The sequence below is a fragment of the Bombina bombina genome, chromosome 11, assembly GCF_027579735.1.
Source record: "Bombina bombina isolate aBomBom1 chromosome 11, aBomBom1.pri, whole genome shotgun sequence".
NCBI lineage: Eukaryota > Metazoa > Chordata > Amphibia > Anura > Bombinatoridae > Bombina > Bombina bombina.
This window is the reverse complement of record NC_069509.1, coordinates 155,500,363-155,521,347: the sequence shown is the minus strand read 5'-3', so window position 1 is coordinate 155,521,347 and position 20,985 is coordinate 155,500,363. Positions and strand designations below refer to the sequence as shown.

The window sequence follows — 20,985 nt, the reverse complement described above, 5'->3', positions numbered from 1 at the left end:
AAAACGTTTTAAAATAAAACCGTTACTGTCACTTTAAATTTTAAACTAAACACACTTTATTACTGCAATTGCGAAAAAGTATGAAGGAATTGTTCAAAATTCACCAAAATTTCACCACAGTGTCTTAAAGCCTTAAAAGTATTGCACACCAAATTTGGAAGCTTTAACCCTTAAAATAACGGAACCGGAGCCGTTTTTATATTTAACCCCTTTACAGTCCCTGGAATCTGCTTTGCTGAGACCCAACCAAGCCCAAAGGGGAATACGATACCAAATGATGCCTTCAGAAAGACTTTTCTATGTAACAGAGCTCCAAACACATGCAGCTGCATGCCATGCTGTCCTCAAAAACAAGTGCGCCATACCGGCGCGAAAATGAGGCTCTGACTATGATTAGGGAAAGCCCCTAAAGAATAAGGTGTCTAAAACAGTGCCTGCCGATATAATCATATCAAAGTACCCAGAATAAATGATTCCTCAAGGCTAAATATGTGTTAATAATGAATCGATTTAGCCCAGAAAAAGTCTACAGTCCTAATAAGCCCTTGTGAAGCCCTTATTTACTATCTTAATAAACATGGCTTACCGGATCCCATAGGGAAAATGACAGCTTCCAGCATTACATCGTCTTGTTAGAATGTGTCATACCTCAAGCAGTAAGAGACTGCACACTGTTCCCCCAACTGAAGTTAATTGCTCTCAACAGTCCTGTGTGGAACAGCCATGGATTTTAGTTACGGTGCTAAAATCATTTTCCTCATACAAACAGAAATCTTCATCTCTTTTCTGTTTCTGAGTAAATAGTACATACCAGCACTATTTTAAAATAACAAACTCTTGATTGAATAATAAAAACTACAGTTAAACACTAAAAAACTCTAAGCCATCTCCGTGGAGATGTTGCCTGTACAACGGCAAAGAGAATGACTGGGGTAGGCGGAGCCTAGGAGGGATCATGTGACCAGCTTTGCTGGGCTCTTTGCCATTTCCTGTTGGGGAAGAGAATATCCCACAAGTAAGGATGACGCCGTGGACCGGACACACCTATGTTGGAGAAATTATCATTTTATTACTTAACTATCCTGCATCCCACTGAGACTGTAACTTCTTCTGTTGGCTGTGTTTACTTAGGATTGTTAATAGCAGATACTCCAGTATCAAAACTTTCAGTATAGGTTGGGAAACCACAAGCTAAATCAGCTATTTCAAATGCTGAAATAGGAGTAAAGGAGCTACTTGCAACCAATTTAATACACTCTAGCAGGTAAAAGGGATCATTGGGAATAATTTAAAGGGGAGAAAGTTTTGGGGTGAACTGTCCCTTTAAGGCCTGAAGGCACCGGCTAATGGGAAGATAAAATTCCAAACACAGATGTCCAAGAAAAGGACCCCCCACAAATAGCTTGCCCAGCAGAGGCACAGCCAACCCATTCGCCTGCAGAGCAGGGAATCCACGGGAACACTGGCAAGCTGACCAGGGGAATGCAACCCTAAGGCACACCGGAAATTGGAAAGTCAGCGCTAGCAGCTGGGTATGAACCAACAACCCTTGAGGCGTAAGCCACACAGCTAACCACAAGATGACACAGGCTACTCCTGTGGCAAAGAGTAAAAAATACTCCGAAAACCTGGCCAACCATGACCCAGCCAGGTAGATGAAAGAAGGTGGAGTTGAACCACTCTGTCTTCAGGCAGCTACAGGTATGAAGCCTGAACCCCAGACCACTGAGGATCATCTGGGGCCAAGTTCCCACAACTGTGGAGCACCCGAACAGCCCTGAGATCCAAGATTCCAAAACCACCCAAAACTGGGTCAGGAAAAAGGTCAAGCAAAGCTTTAGCAACCGGAAATATCAGGGAGAAAAACAGGTCTGTGCACCTAATAGTTCAGGCAAAAACTTACCCTAGAACTAAACACCCCATCTGGCCAAAAAGCCTGACACAAGGGATATGGATGCATATCCAGAGAATCCAGATAGCGAGAAGAACTCAAAAGCCCCGACCAAAGGAAGGAAGAGTAAAAGCTGCATCTAGAAACACTATAAACAGCTTACGCGTATACCTGCAAGGTGGGAGAGCTGCAACTGGTTTCAAACTGCAAACCTACCGCATGCTAGACAGCTGTCCTGTACAAGCTGTTGGATCAAGCCCAAAAAGGACAAATCCAGAGGCCTAAAAGATGAAGGCCAGACCTCTCAACTGCGGTAAGGGGCGTTAAGCCCTCCAACCCTCCACCACATGGGGGAGGCTCTAGGTTCTGATGAAATCAGATGTCCGATAGAGTGACGCAGCGGGGAACTCCCCTGCCCGGCCATCTATGACTGAAGGTTATAAGGACTGAAACAATCTTTTCCGCCTCACGGACCCAAAGGTCCTCTCGAATGCTTAGTTGAGCATGGAAAGCAATGATAACCTGAGCACTCGGCGCTTCTATCGAACCAGCTGAGCAGAACAGCGCCACGTATCTGAACATCCGAAAGACCGAACGAACCCAACAGGAACAGCCTGCACCTAGGGTCCCAAGCTGCGTAAATTCCCCCTCGTAGGGGGAAAAAACAGAAACAGACATTTTAAACATAGGACTAACATGTTCAAAACAACTTCAGAAGAAGTAATAAAAAGGAGTATTAATCCCAAAAAGTTCCCGAAGGAAACAAACAAATAAAAGACATCCCATCGTATATAAATAAAATATAGGGCAACCCGGAGGTTAACGCCCAAAAAGACACAGGCCTACTCGCAGACCTGCCAAACAGAGCCCTATCTTACAAAACTGGAAAAGATCTCAAACAAATGACAATCAGGATATCACTTCATCCCCACATGTCTAATGAAGTGCACTATTCCAATTATCAGACTGAAAATCCCTGTAACTGGTAATGATAGGGTCATTCAATAAGGAAAAACATGTCTGAGCAACACGTGAAGGCTAGCAATCCTGTAACGAAAGGCACAACACTCAGGGACAGATAGCCCCGAGGGGAACTGTAGAGGCCCTCCCCCAAGGTTGAAGGTCCGGGACAATAGGGCACGAGCACATTCTCAAATAAACGTCTGGACTCTGCAGACGAACAATCGCCAACATTATGTGGAGGCGAAAACGTGCTGCAACCTCTGAGAGAAATACACCACCCCACATGGAAGAACCATAAACTGGGTTATCCGCATGTGCAGAAGTATGATTTGGTAGGGAACTCGCCTCTTGGACGACAGGACCCCCAGAGGCGGATGGCTCAGCAGTCCATTGATTCCCCGAGCCCGAGGAACCAGGCGCTCTGAAATAGCATACGGAACAAAACTGGTTGACAGGAGTCAACAAGGCCACTCCGGATTCATCACCGGACACAGAATCTGAAATCAAGATAGTCTCAGTATCAGAATCCTCCATAACTGAATCTGAAATTAACACAGTCTCAGCATCAGAATCCTCCATATCTGTATAAAGGATATTTAAATATGGACTAAAGTAGTAAAACAAAAACAGCACCTGACACCGACAATGGCTGGGGCACTCACCACCTCCTATGACCAGACCCCTGCGGACTAGAAAATTTCCTTCGCTACACGGTCGGGAATGTGGAAATGGAGAAACGTAACGTAACCACGACTAACACATGGTGAACCGTACAGTCCAAAAAAAGCGCACCCAACCAAAAGGCCGCATCACTTCTAAGAGCCTCAATGTTCCAACCACGAGCCCAGTAAACATCACACATAAGCAGATTGAATCACATAACAAACGTGATTATAACCCCCCCCCCCCCCCGTTCAATAACCCCCCTCAGGAGATATTAACCCTTGATTCCAAGATACTAAGAGAGACTCACTGAGATCCTTGTGTATAAGTTAGACCCGCAAGGTGGTAGCCTCTCAGGAAACATTCACATTACATTGACGAATAAAGTAAAATGAAATGATCTTACCGGAATCTACGCCGTGGAACAGGAACACGGCCCTTCAAGTGTGACGGATAGTAGCATCACCTCCGCCATGGACTTGAGAGAAGAAAGCAGGCAGCGAAGCGAAAATCGACAACGCTGATTGCTTGAGGAGCTGTTAATATGAGTCGGGATGGTTTCGCAGGCTCTAACTTTCATCCAAAACCTCACTGAGAGACTGGCAGGGCTACTTAAAACTCCTGCCCCACGCCGAAGAGTACTACCTTCCATAAAAGACAAAAATTAAAAATTCTGACACTTCTCTGCCATCCTCCTGGGACGAAAGGCAAAGAATGACTGGGGGACGAGGGGAGTGGGAGGAGTATTTAAGCCTTTGGCTGGGGTGTCTTTGCCTCCTCCTGGTGGCCAGGTTCTTATTTCCCAAAAGTAATGAATGCAGCTGTGGACTCTTTCCATTTAAGAAGAAAATATTATTTTCCATCAACTCCACTCAAACTCCACTCATTTGTTCCTTATTTAGGCGAGAGGAACGGAAACGGTTAAAAAGGCCTTAGATTTACCCTAAGACTTTTTATCCTGAGATACAAAATCCCCCTTAACCATTAAAAACAGTAGAAAAAATATCTAAATCAGAACCAAATAATCCTTACCCTGAAAAGGAAGGGAAAGTTACCTAGATTTAATATCAGCAGACCAGGATTAAAGCCATAAGGCTTCTCCTGGCAAGAACTGCCGAAGACATCGTTTTTACATTAATTTTTATTATGTCAAGACACACAAATAAAAGAATTAGCAATCTTAAGTAAAAACTAAAAAAACTGTCACAAACAGGAGCCTCAAAACACTGTTCAGATAAACTGGTTAACCAATAAGCTGAAGCAGTAGCCACATCAGCTATAGAAAATACTAGACTAAGTAAATAACCTGCTTGCAAAAAACAAAATTTATGCTTACCTGATAAATTTATTTATTTCTTGACACGATGAGTCCACGATCATCATTAAATACTGTTGGGAATATCACTTCTGCCCAGCAGGAGGCAGCAAAGAGCACCACAGCAAAGCTGTTAATATCTCCTCCCTTCCCTCCCACCCCAGTCATTCGACCGAAGTAAAGGAGAGAAAGGAAGAAACAAGGTGCAGAGGTGTCTGAAGTTTATAACATACTAAGAACTTGTCTAAATAACAGGGCGGGCCGTGGACTCAATGTGTCAAGAAATAAATACATTTATCAGGTAAGCATAAGTTTATTTTTCTTTCTAATGACACGATGAGTCCACGAATCATCATTAATTACTGTTGGGAATCAATACCCAAGCTAGAGTACATAGATAAGGGAGGGCCAAGACAAGAAACTTTAACGGAAGGTACCACTGCTTGAAAAACCCTTTCTCTCAAAAGAGGCCTCAGCCTAGGCAAAAGAGTCAAATTTAAAAAGTTTGAAAAAGTGTGAAGAGAGGACCAGGTTGCGGATTTGCAAATCTGTTCCATAAAGGCTTCAATTTGAATGCCCAGGAAGAGGGAACAACCCTCGCAGACAAAGCCGTTACTCCCTCGGGAGACTGCTGTCCAGCAGTTTCATAATCAAAGCAAATGATATTCTTCAGCCACAAAGTAAAAGTAGCAGCCGTAGCTTTCTGTCTCTTACGTTACACAGAAGATTGACAAATATCCTTAGTCGCCTGTACAAAGAATCATAGTGCACGTACCACGTCCAGATTGTGTAGGAGCCGTTCCTCATAAAAGGATTAGGACACAAGAACAACAATCATCCTGATTAATGTTCCGATCTGAAACCACTTTAGGGAGAAACCCTAAATTAGAACGTAAACCCACCTTATCCGAATGAAAATAAGGTAAGGAGACTTATACTGTAAAGCCGAGAGCTCGGACACTCTACGAGCAGAGGAAATATCTAAGGAATGCAGCTCTCAAACTGAGCCCCTTGAAGAACCTTAAGAACTAAATTAAAACTCCAAGGAGGAGTAACTGATTTGAACACAGGCCTGATCCTGACCAAACAAATGTACGTCTGGGAAGTCCGCCAGACGATCATATAACATAATAGACAAGGCAGTTAATTCTTGGAGAAAAGACCTAATTCTAGGAATCCGAACTCTACTCCTTTTAAGAGTAGACCTTTGATTCACACCAGTATAAATATTTACGCCATATCTTATGGGTAAAATTTTCCTAGTCACAGGCTTACAAGCCTGAATCATAGTCTCAATGACCGATTCCAAAAATCCATGCTTGGATAAAATAAAGCGTCCCTCTTCAAGTAGTCAGCTTCAGAGAAACTACATTTGGATAAAAGAAGGGTCCTTGAAGTAGAAGGTGAAAGATGCGACATGTCCACCAGGACTGCATACCAATCCTGCAGGGCCACGCCGGTGAAATGAGGATCACAGACACCCTCTCCTGCTTAATTCAAGCCAAGACTCAAGGAAGAAAATCAAACTGAGGAAATAAGTATGCAAGACTGAAATTCCAAGGTACCGCCAGAGCGTCTATTAGTACAGCCTGAGGGTTCCTTGACCTCGACCCGTACCTCGGATGCTTGACATTCCGTCGAGAAGCCATGAGATTCAATTGCAACAGACCCCATTGAGAATCAGGCTGGAGTTCCTACTCCCCGGGGTAAAAGGTCTGCCTACTTACGAAGACCGCTTCTCAGATGTCCACTTCTGGTATGTGGGTCCCAACAGACAGCAATTGTGGGTCTCTGCCCACTGAACGATCTTGGCTACCTCTGTCATGGCCAAGAAAACTCCCTGACGGTTGATGTAAGCCTAACTGGAACCTGATGAACCAGGCCGAAGCGGAGGCCAGGCTAGGAGAGGATTGAAGATTGCTCTCAATTTCAAAATGTTTATGGGTAGAACAGACTCAGACCGGGTCCATGTAGCCTGCTCTTAGAGAGCCCCAAACTGCTCCCCAGCCCAAAAGGCTGGCATCTGTTGTCACAATCACCCAGAAGAACTGCGAAAGCAGGTTCCCTGGGAGAGAAGATCCTGAGACAACCACCAAAGTAAAGAATCCCTTGTCTCCTGCCCAGACTGAAACCACGGAGACAGATCCGCATAATCTCCGTTCCATTACTAGAGTATGCTTAAAGGGACATTATACACTCATTTTTTCTTTGCATTAATGTTTTGTAGATAATCTATTTATATAGCCCATAAAGTTTTTTTTTTAAAATTAATGTATAGTTTTGCTTATTTTTAAATAACATTGCTCTGATTTTCAGACTCCTAACCAAGCCCCAAAGTTTTATGTGAATACGCTCGACTACCTACTCCAGCTTGCTCCTGTTTGTGTAAAGGGTCTTTTCATATGCAAAAGAAGGGGGAGGGGGGGAGTGTCTTATTTGCCACTTGCAGTGGGCTTTCCAGCTACCTTTTCAACAGAGCCAAACTGACAGCTTCTAAGTAAGTTTTTAAACAGTTTTATACTGGATTTTTATATCAGTATCTGTGCATATTATTCTTTATAGTAGTGTCTATTACATGCAGTTATATGAAAATGAGTGTATACTGTCCCTTTAACTGCTGAGGAATGAGGTGGAAACGGGTAACCGGGATGATGTCCATAGCCGCTACCATCAGCCCAATTACCTCCATGCACTGAGCCACTGATGGCCGAGGAGTTGAAGTGCTAGGCAAGAATCGAAAATCCTTGAATTCCTGACTACTGTCAGACTTCATTGATGAGGAGACTAATATAGTTCTCCAAGAAAACTACCCTTGTAGTTGGAACTAAAACTCTTTTCCAAATTCACCTTCCATCCGTGAGACCGCAGGAAAAATTATCACATTTCCGTGCGTAATCCTGCTTGTTGAAAGGAAGGGGCCTGAACCAGAATGTCGTCCAGAGAAGGTGCCACTGCAATGCTCCGCAATCGGAGCACCACCAGCAGTGATCCCAGAACCCTTGAGAAAATTCTGGGAGCTTTGGCAAGGCCGAGAAAGAGCCACGAACTGGTTAATGTTTGTCAAGAAAGGCAAACCTTAGAAATTTGTGATGGTCCTTGTGGATGGAACATGCAAGTATGCGTCCTTCAAATCCACCGTGGTCATAATTGACCCTCTTGGAGAAAGGAACGATAGTTTTTATCTTGAAAGACAGCACTCTGAGAACCTTGTTTAGATTCTAAAATTGGTCTGAAGGTTCCCTCCTTCTTGGGAACCACAAACAGATTGGAATAGCATCCCAAACCTCGTTCCTGCATTGGACTAGGAACTACCACTCCCAGGTCGGAGAGGTTCCGTACACAGTGTAAGAGCGCCTCTCTTTTTGTCTGGTCTGCAGATAATCTTGAAAGCAGAAACCTGCCCTTGGGAGGAAAGATCTTAAACTCTAGTTTGTATCCCTGGGACACAATGTCCACCGCCCAGGGATCTTGAACATCTCAAACTCAAGCCTGAGCAAAGAAGGAAAACCTGCCCCTTTCCGGATTGGGTGCAGGCCCTTCATGCTGTCTTTGATTCAACAGCAGGCTTCTAGGATTGCTTTCCCCTATTCCAAGACTGATTGGGTTTTCAGGAAGGCTTAGACTGCTCCTGCTTGGAAGAGGGAGTGGAAGGATTTCCTTAGAAATCTCGAAAGGAATGAAATTACTCTGACATCCTTTTTGTTTATTTCTCTTATCCTGAAGATGAAAGATCCGCAGACCAAGATTTTAACCATAATGCTCTGCGGCCAATATGGCAAAGCCTGAAATCTTAGCTCCCAGCTTAATAATCTGAAGGGGAGCATCTGTAATAAAGGAGTTTGCTAACTTAAGGGTCTTTATCCTATCTCTTCGAGAGGGGTGTCTGTCCAATAGAATCAGACAACGCATCAAACCAGTACACCACCGCACTGGTGACAGTAGCCATACAAACCGCAGGTTTCCATTGTAAACCCTCTAACTTCTTATCCAAAAGGTCCTTAAAGGAACAACTATCCTCTATGGGAATAGTATCACCCTTGGCTAGCGTGGAAATTGCCCCTTTCACCTTGGGTACCGTGTGCCAAGACTCCTTGATAGAGTCTGCTATAGGAAACATCTTTTTAAATATAGGGGATGGAGAAAAAGGGATACATGGTTTATCCTATTCCTTAGCAATCATCTCTGTAGCCCTATCTGGTACAGGAAATACTTCCAGCATGGAGGGCACGTCAAAATATTTGTATAATTTACTGGACTTTTTAGGATTGACTACGCTGGTAGTGTCGGAGTCGTCCAGGGTAGCTAAAACCTCCTTAAGTAACAAACTGAGGTATTCAAGCTTAAACCTGAAAGAAACAACTTCAGTATCAGATAAAGGTATTACACTATCTGAGTCTGAGATTTCCCCCCTCAGATACTACCGAAGTATCTTCCTCTTTCAGGCTTCAGGGAAGAAACATTCGGAATAGCTACTACTGTATCAGTAACATTATTCACCGATTGAATATATTTCCTCTTGCGCTTTCCCTGCAGCATGGGAAAAACAGACAATGCATTAGATCCTGCAGATGACATTAAAGAAGCAATGTCTTGCAAGGTAACTCCAGGTGGAGTGTGAGAGGAAGCGTAGGGCACTGCATGTTGTGTGGGCTATAAAATTTGGGACACTTGAGGAGAAATTTGCGGCATGTATTGAACATTTTCAATAGAATCCTGAACAGCATCCGCCTTAGAAGGAGCTGGCTCATAAAAAAATATATTGCTATAACTTAAAGTTCTCTCAATAGATAAGGAACAGAAAGGGATTGGTGGTTCCACATTGACATCAAAGCATAAAGACAAGTGACACCTAGCAGGGCCTCTTGGTCCATTCTGACTCACAAAGGATGAATTAATCAAATAAACAGTTTAAATGTTTTAATAGAAATTAAAACAGAAAAAACGTTACTGTCTCTTTAAATTTTAAAACGTAACTATTTTTGTGTGCAGAAAAAAGCTAAATTAGTACTCAGATACTGCAGAACCTATCTACACCTCAGCTTAACTGTGCGGAGGTGCCTATCTGCCCTTCTGACACCGGATACATTCCTTCAGGAAAAGGTCCAGAACTCAGCTGGAGCGCTGTCCGGTCCTAACGCATGTTGTAAACACTAAGGACTCTGTTTATAACTAAACACTGACTTTCCGTTTCCAATAACAGGAAGTGTTGTAGAAGAGTGCGCAACCCAAATTGGCACCACACATAGCTCCGCCCATCGTGGGCGTTACAAAAGGCAATCTCCCGGTCGCCATTCTTATTGTTTTAAAGTTAAGCCACCGGGAGATAAATTAACATTCTGCCAAGCCTGGAGGCAAATTGGGTCTTTCGCTTGCTAGACAGCGGCTTAGCCCTATATGTGAACAGAAAACAATCACCACATACTGAGTCTTTTTTCCACAGCCCTAGTGACTTAAGCCCCCAGAGTGAAAAACCACCTAATCGCCCCAGTGCCTGCTTAAAAAGTGCTGTCACAGAAATCCACTACTTTTATATATAGGAGTGTCTATCTCCCAGGTAAATAAAGTGCTCCACTTCCTCTGAGATCCTTTGTTTTCCCAGACCCAGAATAAAAAGTCAGCACTTACCTTTTAAATCTGCCAGAAAGCAAGGCAGCTCACCAGGTTTGAGAGATCCTCTCCCTCACATAGACCTGTGTAGAAAAGATAAAGCCTGAGTATTCTTACTTAGGCTATCAGGATTAGGGCAGCATAAATATATGGGAGGCTCAGCGAGAATTATGTCCCACAAGTTCCCATTGCTCTAAAGCCACCACTGCTCTACTGAAGAGACTGATATGGACTATGGCTACACCCCAGAACAAAGCAGCACAATCTTGTACTACTTAAAAAATAATAAACTCTTGATTGAAGAATATTTTACTAACACCTAACTTTACCACTTCCTTGCTCTAACGTAGGCAAAGAGAATGACTGGGGTGGGAGGGAAGGGAGGAGATATTTAACAGCTTTTCTGTGGTGCTCTTTGCCGCCTCCTGCTGGGCAGGAGTGATATTCCCAACAGTAATTAATGATGATCCGTGGACTCATCGTGTCATTAGAAAGAAAAGCTCTTCGAAGACAGTTCTCTAATTTCCTATTGAGGGGGTCTTTAAAAGAAAAACTGTCTACTAAAGGAATAGAAGTACATTTAGACAAAGTGGAAATAGCCCCATCAACCTTGGGAACTGTTTCCCATAACTCAGTATCAGTTGCGGGCAAAGGATATAACTTCTTAAACCTTGCAGAAGGGTTAAAAGAAATTCCAGGTTTAGACCATTCCTTAGATATCATGTCAGAGACAGCATCAGGAAAAAAGGAAAACTTCAGCAAGTTTAACAATAGTCTAAAAACTGAATTTAAATGGTTAAACGGTTTGTCATTAGGATCTTTAACCCCTAAAGTAATCAAAGCCTCTATTAAAAGAGAACGAATAAGTTCCACTTAAAACAAACAAGAGGAAATATCAGTCAACGTCAGAGAAAGATTTATCAGCAGAAGAAACCTCACCCACTGAAGACATAACAGGATCCCTGGCCACAGGGCACATAGTACTGGTAGAAGGAAAAACCTGTACTGACCTTACACGCTTGCATGCAGGCGAGAAAGCAGCCAAAGCTTCAGTTACTGCTGATGTAATTCATTTCCTCATAATAAGTTAAAGTTTTTCAGCTCTATACTGCAATGAAGAAACAGGAGGAGCATTATTACACACAAAAGCAACATTAGATTGGTCTGAATGCATTAATAAATTCAAACATGAGTCACATAAATAAGCTGAAGAAGGTACTTCAGCTTTTTTATAATAAGCACACCTTTTGGTAGAAAGGTTATCAGGGGACAGCGTTTCTATGATTGGAAAAGAATCAGAAGGCTCCATTATATCATTAAATAATGCAAAAAACATAAACCCCCTTAATAAGTTCTTGAGGAAAGGAAAACGCATATTCCTTCCTAAGAAGCTAAGTAATAACGACTCACAGTAATATTGAGCACAAAACCGAACTGTCAAAGCATAAAGAAGACAGAAGGTAATTAACATCTGACTAAGGAAAGAAACATGCGCAAAAACAATTCCCTGCTATAAGAAAAAACGCACCAAAAACCAGGAGCACTAACCTGACAAATGACGACAAAAAGTAGTTCTAGTAGTAAACTATAAGGCGTGCGCTAACCCGGCATTAGCAAACCAGAAGGTCAACGTGCAAAAAACTAGGCACCCAAAATAACTGATTCGTGCAAACAAACATAGTGCCCATAACAAAGACATAGAGGCCTCTAGTTATCAAAGTCTGGCGGACTTGATCCGACAGTGCGGATCAGGTCCGCCAGACTTTGCTGAATACGGCGAGCAATACGCTTGCCGTATTCAGCATTGCACCAGCAGCTCACAAGAGCTGCTGGTGCAACGCCGCCCCCTGCAGACTCGCGGCCAATGGGCCGCCAGCAGGGGGGTGTCAATCAACCAGATCGTACTCGATCGGGTTGATTTGCGGCGATGTCTATCCGCCTGCTCAGAGCAGGCGGACAAGTTATGGAGCAGCGGTCTTTGTGACCGCTGCTTCATAACTGCTCCATACGGAGCTTGATAAATATGCCCCAGAGTGTCTTTTAAGGAAAATAAAAAAAATAAAATTTATGCTTACCTGATGAATGTATTTATTTCCGGATATGGTGAGTCCACAGAATCATCAATTACTAGTGGGAATATCTAATATAGCTTTGCTGTGGTGCTCTTTGCCTCCTCTTGTTGGCTAGGAGTGATATTCCCACTAGTAATTGATGATTCCGTGGACTCACCATATCTTAGGAAAGAAATAATACTCATCAACAGACATCCACCATCCAAGTAGCAGACAGCCAAACCAATACTGAAACATATCAGCAGAGGTTATGGAATAGGAGTATACTGTAGAACCATAAAGTCATGAGGTGAAGAAAGAAATCATGAACAATACCCAAACACATCCCTCTGACATGCACTGCACTCGGAGGGGAAAACGGGCCTCAAAATACACTAAAAAGGCTAAGGTATGGTGAGGGGTTATATAGAGCTCTTGGGGTTTGGGAATATCTGCCTCCTCCTAGTGGTAGGGAAGGTAATTCCCATGAGTAATGGATCGTGAACTCTCACCAACTGTATAAAAGAAATTTGATAAAAGAAGTAAATTGGAAAGTTGTTTAAAATTGTATGTCCTATCTAAATCATGAAAACAAAATTTGGGGTTTCATGTCCCTTTAAGATAGAGCATACAATTTTTAACAACTTTGTAACTGAATTCTACAGCCAATTTGCTTCATTCTCCTAGTATCCTTTATTGAAGGATCAGCAATGCACTACTGGGAGCTAGCTGAACACATAAGTAAGCCAATGACAAATGCCATATATGTACAACCACAAATGAGCAGCGAGCGCTCAGCTGATGACCTTATCTAGGCACGCTTTTCAACAAAGGATACCAACATAACAAAGCAAATTAGATAAAAGTAAAATTTGTCTGTATGCTCTTTCTGAATCATAAAAGAAAAAAAAATGTGGGTTTCATGTCCCTTTAATCTTCATTTTAGGTATCTTACCATTGATTTCCTCCAGCCTGCTTCTCCAGCAATAGACGTTTTTCATCTTCTGAGAACTGAAGATCAAGCTCAAAAGAATTATTATCTAGATCGTGTATATACTGTTCTATGTTACTACCGGATCTCTGGGGTTGGACTGTTTCTGGTATATGAAGCGATTGTGAAGAAGCTGAGGAAGCTACTTGCATACACCCAAACTGGCTCAATAGATCATCATACTATAAGAAAATCACACAATAAGAGAATTAATGGAGATGTAATAAAATAACTATGTATTACAGGTATAAGTAAACAAACAAATCTGCCTAAGATTCTTTCCTCTCAGTACTGATGAGACTTTGTGAATCATCTCGCCAGCCTAAAGAACTTGAGAATATGGAAAAAAATATATATAATCCACTGAAAGCAGATTATATATTACTTATTTCCATATCCAGCTATATTAAAAGGGACACTGGATTGTAAAAAGAAAATTTATGCTTACCTGATAAATTTAATTATTTTTGACACAATGAGTCCACGGATCATCTTAATTACTAATGGGATATTCACCTCCTGGTCAGCAGGAGGAAGCAAAGAGCACCACAGCAGAGCTGTTCAATAGCTCCTCCCGTCCCTCCCACTCCAGTCATTCGACCGAAGTTAAGGAAAGAAAGAAAAAACCAAGGTGCAGAGGTGTCTGAAGTTTACAATAACCCACAACCTGTCTTACAAGAACAGGGCGGGCCGTGGACTCATCGTGTCAAAAAAGAAATAAATTTATCAGGTAAGCATAAATTTTCTTTTTTTTTTTTAAGACACGGTGAGTCCATGGATCATCTTAATTACTAATGGGATCCAATACCAAAGCTAGAGTACACAGATGATACGGGAGGGACAAGACAGGGAACCTAAACGGAAGGCACCACTGCTTGAAGAACCTTTCACCCAAAAGTTGCCTCAGCCGAGGCAAAGTATCAAAACTTGTAAAATTTTCAAAAAGAATGGAGAGGACCAAGTTGCAGTCTTGCAAATCTGTTCCACAGAAGCTTCATTTTTGAATGCCCATAAGGAAGCAACAGCCCTCATGGAATGAGCGGTAACTCTCTCTGGAGACTGTCGTCCAGCAGTCTCATATGCAAAACGTATGATACTCTTCAGCTAAAAAGAAAGAGAAGTAGCCGTAGCTTTCTGTCCCTTGCGTTTTCCTGAGAAAACCACAAACAAAGCAGAAGACTGACAACAGTCCTTAGTCGTCTGAAGGTAAAACTTTAAAGCACGGATCACGTCCAAATTGTACAGAAGTCTTTCTTTCTGAGAAGAAAGATAAGGACACAAGAAAGGAACAACAATCTCCTGATTAATGTTCCGATTAGAAACAACCTTAGGAAGAAATCCTAATTTAGTACGTAAAACTACCTTATCTGAATGGAAAAGAAGATAAGGAGACTCATATTGTAATGTTGAGAGCTCTGACACTCTCCGAGCAGAAGAAATAGCAACAAGAAATAAAACTTTCCAAGATAACAACTTAATATCTAAGGAATGCATAGGCTCAAACGGAGCACCTTGAAGAACTCAGAACTAAATTCAGACTCCATGGAGGAGTAACTGGAATGAACACAGGCCTGATCCTGACCAAGGCCTGACAAAATGATTGTACATCTGGGACATCTGCCAGATATTTGTGTAACAAAAAAGATAAAGACAGAGATTTGACCCTTTAGGGAACTCGACAATAAACCCTTTCTCCAAACCCTCTTGGAGAAAAAACAAAATTCTAGGAATCCTAACTTTACTCCATGAGTAGCCCATGGATTCACACCAATAGAGAAATTTACGCCATATCTTATGAGAAATTTTTCAAGTGACAGGCTTACGAGCTTGAATCATGGTCTTAACGACCGAGTAAAAAACCCCGCTTGGATAATATGAAGCGTTCAATCTCCAAGCAGTCAGTTTCAGAGAAACCAGATCTGGGTGAAGGATTAGAAGGTCAATCCTCAACGGAAGTCTCCAAGGTGGCAGAGATGACATGTCCACCAGATCTGCATACCAAATCCTGCAAGGCTAAGCCGGTGCTATGAGCAACACCGATGCCCTCTCCTGCTTGATTCAAGCAATGACCCGAGGAAGAAAAGCAAACGGAGGAAAGAGCTGGAGAACACTTCCACGGATGAAAGGTCTGCCTGCTCAGGAAATCCGCCTCCCAGTTGTCCACCCCTGGGATGTGGATCGCAGACAGGCAGCAAGAATGGGCCTCCGCCCACTGAATTATTTTGGATACCTCTGTCATCACTAAGGAACTCCTCGTTCCTCCCTGATGATTGATGTAAGCCACTGACGTTATTTTGTTCAACTGGAACCTGATAAACTGGAACAAAGCTAACTGAGGCCAGGCCAGAAAAACATTGTAGATTGCTCCTAGGTCCAGAATGTTTATAGGAAGAACGGACTCTGGCTGAGTCCAAACCCCCTGAGCCCTAAGACTGCTCCCCACTCTAGAAGGCTGGCGTCTGTTGTCACAATCACCCAAGATGGTCTGCGAAAGCAGGTTCCCTGGGAGAGATGATCCAGAGACAACCACCATTGAAGAGGATCCCTTGTCTTGTGCTCCAGTAGTATTCGAGGAGATAATTCTGTATAATCTCCAATCCATTGCCTGAGCATGCTTAACTGCAGAGGTCTGAAATGAAACCGAGCAAACGGGATGATCTCTGATTTCCTGACATTCTGTCAGAAAAATCTTCATTGATATGGAATCTATTATGGTTCCCAAGAAAGTTACCCTTGTGCTTGTGACTAAGGAACTCTTTTCCAAATTTACCTTCCACCTGTGAGATCGCGGGAATAACACCATGTCCGTGTAAAATCTTGCTTTCTGTAAGGATGGCGCCTGGACTAGGATGTCGTCCAGATAGGGCGCCACTGCAATGCCCCATAAACTAAGCACCACCAACAGCGATTGCAGAGCCTTTGTAAAAACTCTGAGAACTGTGGCAAGACCGAAAGGAAGAGCAACAAACTGGAAGCGTTTGACCAGAAAGGCAAACCTTAGAACTTGAGACAATTCCTGTGAATGGCACATGAAGGTACGCGTCCTTTAAATCCACTGTTGTCATAAATTGACCATCTTGGATCAAGGGAAGAATGGAACGAATAGTTTCCATCTTGAAGGACGGTACACTAAGAAATTTGTTTAGACTTTTAAGATCTAATTAAGAATCACTCCCAGGTCTGAGAGGTCTCCTACGCAGTGTAAGAACGCCTCTCGTTTTGACTGATCTGCAGATAATCTTGAAAGCAGAAACCTGCCTCTGGGAGGTAACCTTTTGAACTCTAATTTGTATCCCTGGGACACTTTTCTATTGCCCAGGGATCCTGAACATCTCGAACCCATGCCTGAGCAAAGACGGAAAGTCTGCCCCCTCCAAGATCCGATCCCGGATCGGGGGCATGTCCTTCATGCTGTCTTTGATTCAACAGCAGGCTATATTTTTTTTATTTTATTTTTTAAATTCTTTAAATTTCAAAAGAGATTATTTCCGTCAAGCCAGGTCCCAACAAGGTCTTCCCCTTGTAAGGCATCGCTAAAAGCTTAGACTTAGAGCATACATCCGTAGAACAAGGCGCTAACCATAAGGTTCTGTGAGCTGGAACAGAGAAACCTGAAACCTATGCTCCCAGTTTGATAACTTGAAGGGAAGAATTAGAAACAAAGGAATTAGCCAATTTTATCCTATACTGGATTTTATCCAGGGGAGTTTCTGACTTACAATGACAACCAGCTGTGTACTTTGCTAAGCCCTGGTGTACATCCCTTTTCAAATTTGTGTCCATAGGACCTTTGAAAAACCCAAGTATTCTCTAAGGGTATAGTTGTTCTCTTAGCTAAGCTGGAAACTACTCCTTCCACCCTAGGGAATGCCATTCCTAATAACTTATTGGACGCACTAGGGTAGATTACACCGGTAGTGTCGGAATCGCCCAGGGTAGCTAAAACCTCCTAAAGTAACAAATGGAGGTGTTCAAGCTAAAAAAACAGAGAAAAACCTCAGGATGAAATAAAGACATTATTCATCTGAGTCTGAGAATTCTCTCTCAGATAATCCCGAAGTATCTTCCTCTTTCAGGTAACAGGGAAGAACCATTCGGAATAGCAACTACTGAATCAATCACCCTAAATGATTGAAAATAATTCCTCTAGAAATGTTTTCTACCACGTGGGAAAAACATAATGCATGACATGCAGAGTAACTCTGGGTGGAGTGTAGGAAGCGCAGGGCACTGCATGTGAGCCATAAAATTTTGTGGGACACTATAGGAGAGTGGCATAGATTGACCATTGTCAACAGACCCCTAAACAGCAAACGCCTTAGAACGAGTAGGTTCAGAAAAAAGGGAAATTTTTTAATAAAAATTGACACAAACATTACTGTCTCTAAATTTTAAAAGTAACTTCTTATTTCTGTGTGCAGAAGCAAGCTAAATTGGCATGCCAACGTTGCTGTTCATAGACATCACCATGACATTAAAGAAGCAATGTCTTGTGCAGCAATTCCAGATGGAAATTGCAAGGAACTGCAGGGCACTGCATGTGAGATAGAAAAATGAATATACACTTCTTTAATTAACCTGCTTCACATATAGCAGAATTAAAAAAAAAAAAACTTAACCAGTTGCTAATAAAAATCAACAGATAGTAAGTGATACTGTCTCCTTAAATGTTAAAGAGTAACATCTTTATTTTTACGAGACATGGCAGAAAATGTATGATTGAATAGTCAGTACTCTATCTATACCTCAGCTTGACTCAGCTGAGGCATCAGACAGCTTGTCCATACAAAAACTGAACTTATTATAGCGCTGTCTAAAGCCCAAGCATTTAGTCAAGAATTCCTTTGTGTCTTCCGATAACCGGAAGTGATAGGAAGGAAGAGTTTTCTGTACGGCGCCATCCTCCACTCCTAGCGTATAGTCAAAACTCTTAGGAGGGAGGAAAGAAAACCTTGGCGCCATTTACAAGTTCCGCCCCTCGTGATCGTTACCCAAGCCACTCACACTGTACCAACAGCTCTTCCATACCCATGAATAAAAATTCAATATGTAATCTCCCGGTTGCCATTATCTAACTATAGCCACCGGGAGCAAGCAGACAGACTTATCAGCAACAAACTAAAGAATGTGGATAAAGGAAATCCACAGAAAAGTATGCATATAGCACTCTAATGCTCAGACTTGGAGATTATGCGGTATTCCGTAGGTTAAAACATAACTTTTAATTTGTTCACTTAAAACTATACAAACTACAACAAAACATCCATTTGTTTCAAATATTTGAATTCTGTTGTTCAAATGGTTGTGTTTGAAGAAGAGGGAGTCGGTTAAATCGTAGTGGCCTTATCCACAGTTGAAGTCTCCACTCTTGTTTACTTCAATATGTATTTATTACATTCATATTAGCTTAAAGTATGTATGTGTGATTATTGTGTTATTGGGTTGTCTTAGATATTCCCTCTATTCAAATCCACTCTATCACCACAGGACATAGTATATGTGTGTCCTTTATGTGTATAATAAGGGTATCCAAACTTCTAAATTTAGGAAAACTCCTATATATATATATATATATATATATATATATTATATATATATATATATATATATATATATATATATATATATATATATATACAGTATATATATATATATATATATATATATATATATATATAACACAATATTGGGATATAGCACACATGTGGGAAAAAAGGGGAGAGAGAGGGGGGGGTTATCCTAAATTCAAGATAAGTGAATAACGTGTGTATATACTATATCACAAAATATTCAATTCCGGGGAACGTGACTGAGTATGTATACGTGTGAACTGCTTGGCAAACCCCGTGCTCATTTCGTGTTTAGGCCCCCATTAGATATTGTTCTATTAACTCAATAGTAGTGATGGACGAACGCTAAATTACAATCCAGAATATATAGGACTACTGGTTGCGGTCTGTGATCAATATATATAGATCTATTGATACTATTGTACCTAAGCAGGATGTGAATAACTATACTCAAATCATATGGACCAGATCAGCAACTAATTAAACTAGGGTGTTTTCCCTGTTTAGGTGCTTGGATTGATTAAATTCTTGTAATGTCGTCATGGGTAACCTAATATTGATTAAACAAGTGATTCACTTGTATTGCCTTAGATCATTGGTGTGTGTGTAATATGTTGTGTTTATACACATGTTATGGTTCACACTGTATATCTGAAATAATGCCTAAGCAAACTGTACTCGTTACCGGTGCCTGTCAGATCGCTCGCTATGTGCTAATTGCGTTCACGTCACTGTCAGAGCACAAAACCACCAATGATGATATCATCAGAGTCTGCAACTATTGCTTCTTATTGTATAGCCAACTATAAATAAGAATCAGTTTAGAATGAGCTCGTATTGTTATAAGGCTGTACCCTATGATGTCTAACACCTCAATAAGTACTGGTTCTACTGTGGCACTTATACTATCATGATGCATCAGTTATATATTAGCTCATATTCTTGTGTCCTCATTATTGTGTCTCATGCTCAGGTGATCACGCATAGGTATGATTATAATGGTTACGTTATGTACTGTAACACCGAATGTGCGAGATCACTGCAGTTGGTTATACATCCCCAAATTGTCTCATTCAAGTAACCGTGAGCGTTACTTAGTCATCATAATAGCTGGTTACACCTTAAGTTTGCTATGAAGTGTCTCGTACCCCTTGCCGAATCACTAATCAGTAGGCACTAACCCGTTTAGTGTATGCTCACTGTCATATATCGCTAATGCTGCGTATGTTACAGCTACAGTCTAAACAGCTGTTCAGTCCGATAGTTCTACTGTTTGCAGAGTCTCCTCTCTGCATTTGATGTTACGTAATAGGCATTGGAGAAATAGAGCAAAGTCCAGCACACAGGTGCTATCCTGCAAAGTCACAATGACCTGCTTCCAAGGTCAGGATAGTGATACCAAAAAAAACAGAGAGTAGTGACAGCAAAGATATTTATTTGTGAGACAGCAGGACAAACAGCAACGTTTCGAGACTTCTGTCTCTTTGTCAAGCTAATGTGTACAATAAACTAAAACACCTTATATAGCAATCTACCACCAGGTGGCGCTAAAAACACAGGTAAAAATTAACCTCTTATATACTTAATATATTTATCATATAACACATATAAATTATGTACAAAAGATACTCCATAATTATCGTTTCAATAATATCTTTCATAAATTTGCAATTGTATTTATGATAAAATGTACAAAATTTAAAGTGCAGTGTACAAAATTTACTCAGAAATAATCCCCTAGATATTTACTAGAAAGTTTACAATACAAAATTTATAGTGCAATATTGAATTCTGAATAAATTAACAAGAGTTTTTTTTTAAAAATATTTTAAATTTTCAAAAATTTTTTAATTTTTCAAATTCTAGAATTCAAACACAAGGATGATTTCCCTATAGAAACACTGATAGATCCCAGTCCTTATTCATACCATTGG

General features: G+C 41.4%; 1 protein-coding gene across 1 annotated transcript in view; it reads right to left on the bottom strand.

Annotated features, from left to right (window-relative positions):
- PDPK1 (3-phosphoinositide dependent protein kinase 1) overlaps positions 1 to 20,985 on the bottom strand; it is a 267,190-nt gene that overhangs the window by 43,123 nt on the left and 203,082 nt on the right. Inside the window, exon 11 of the mRNA XM_053694510.1 lies at positions 13,446 to 13,663. Within this exon, the coding sequence (XP_053550485.1) occupies positions 13,446 to 13,663 (218 nt within the window). The remainder of the gene's footprint in view (positions 1 to 13,445; positions 13,664 to 20,985) is intronic.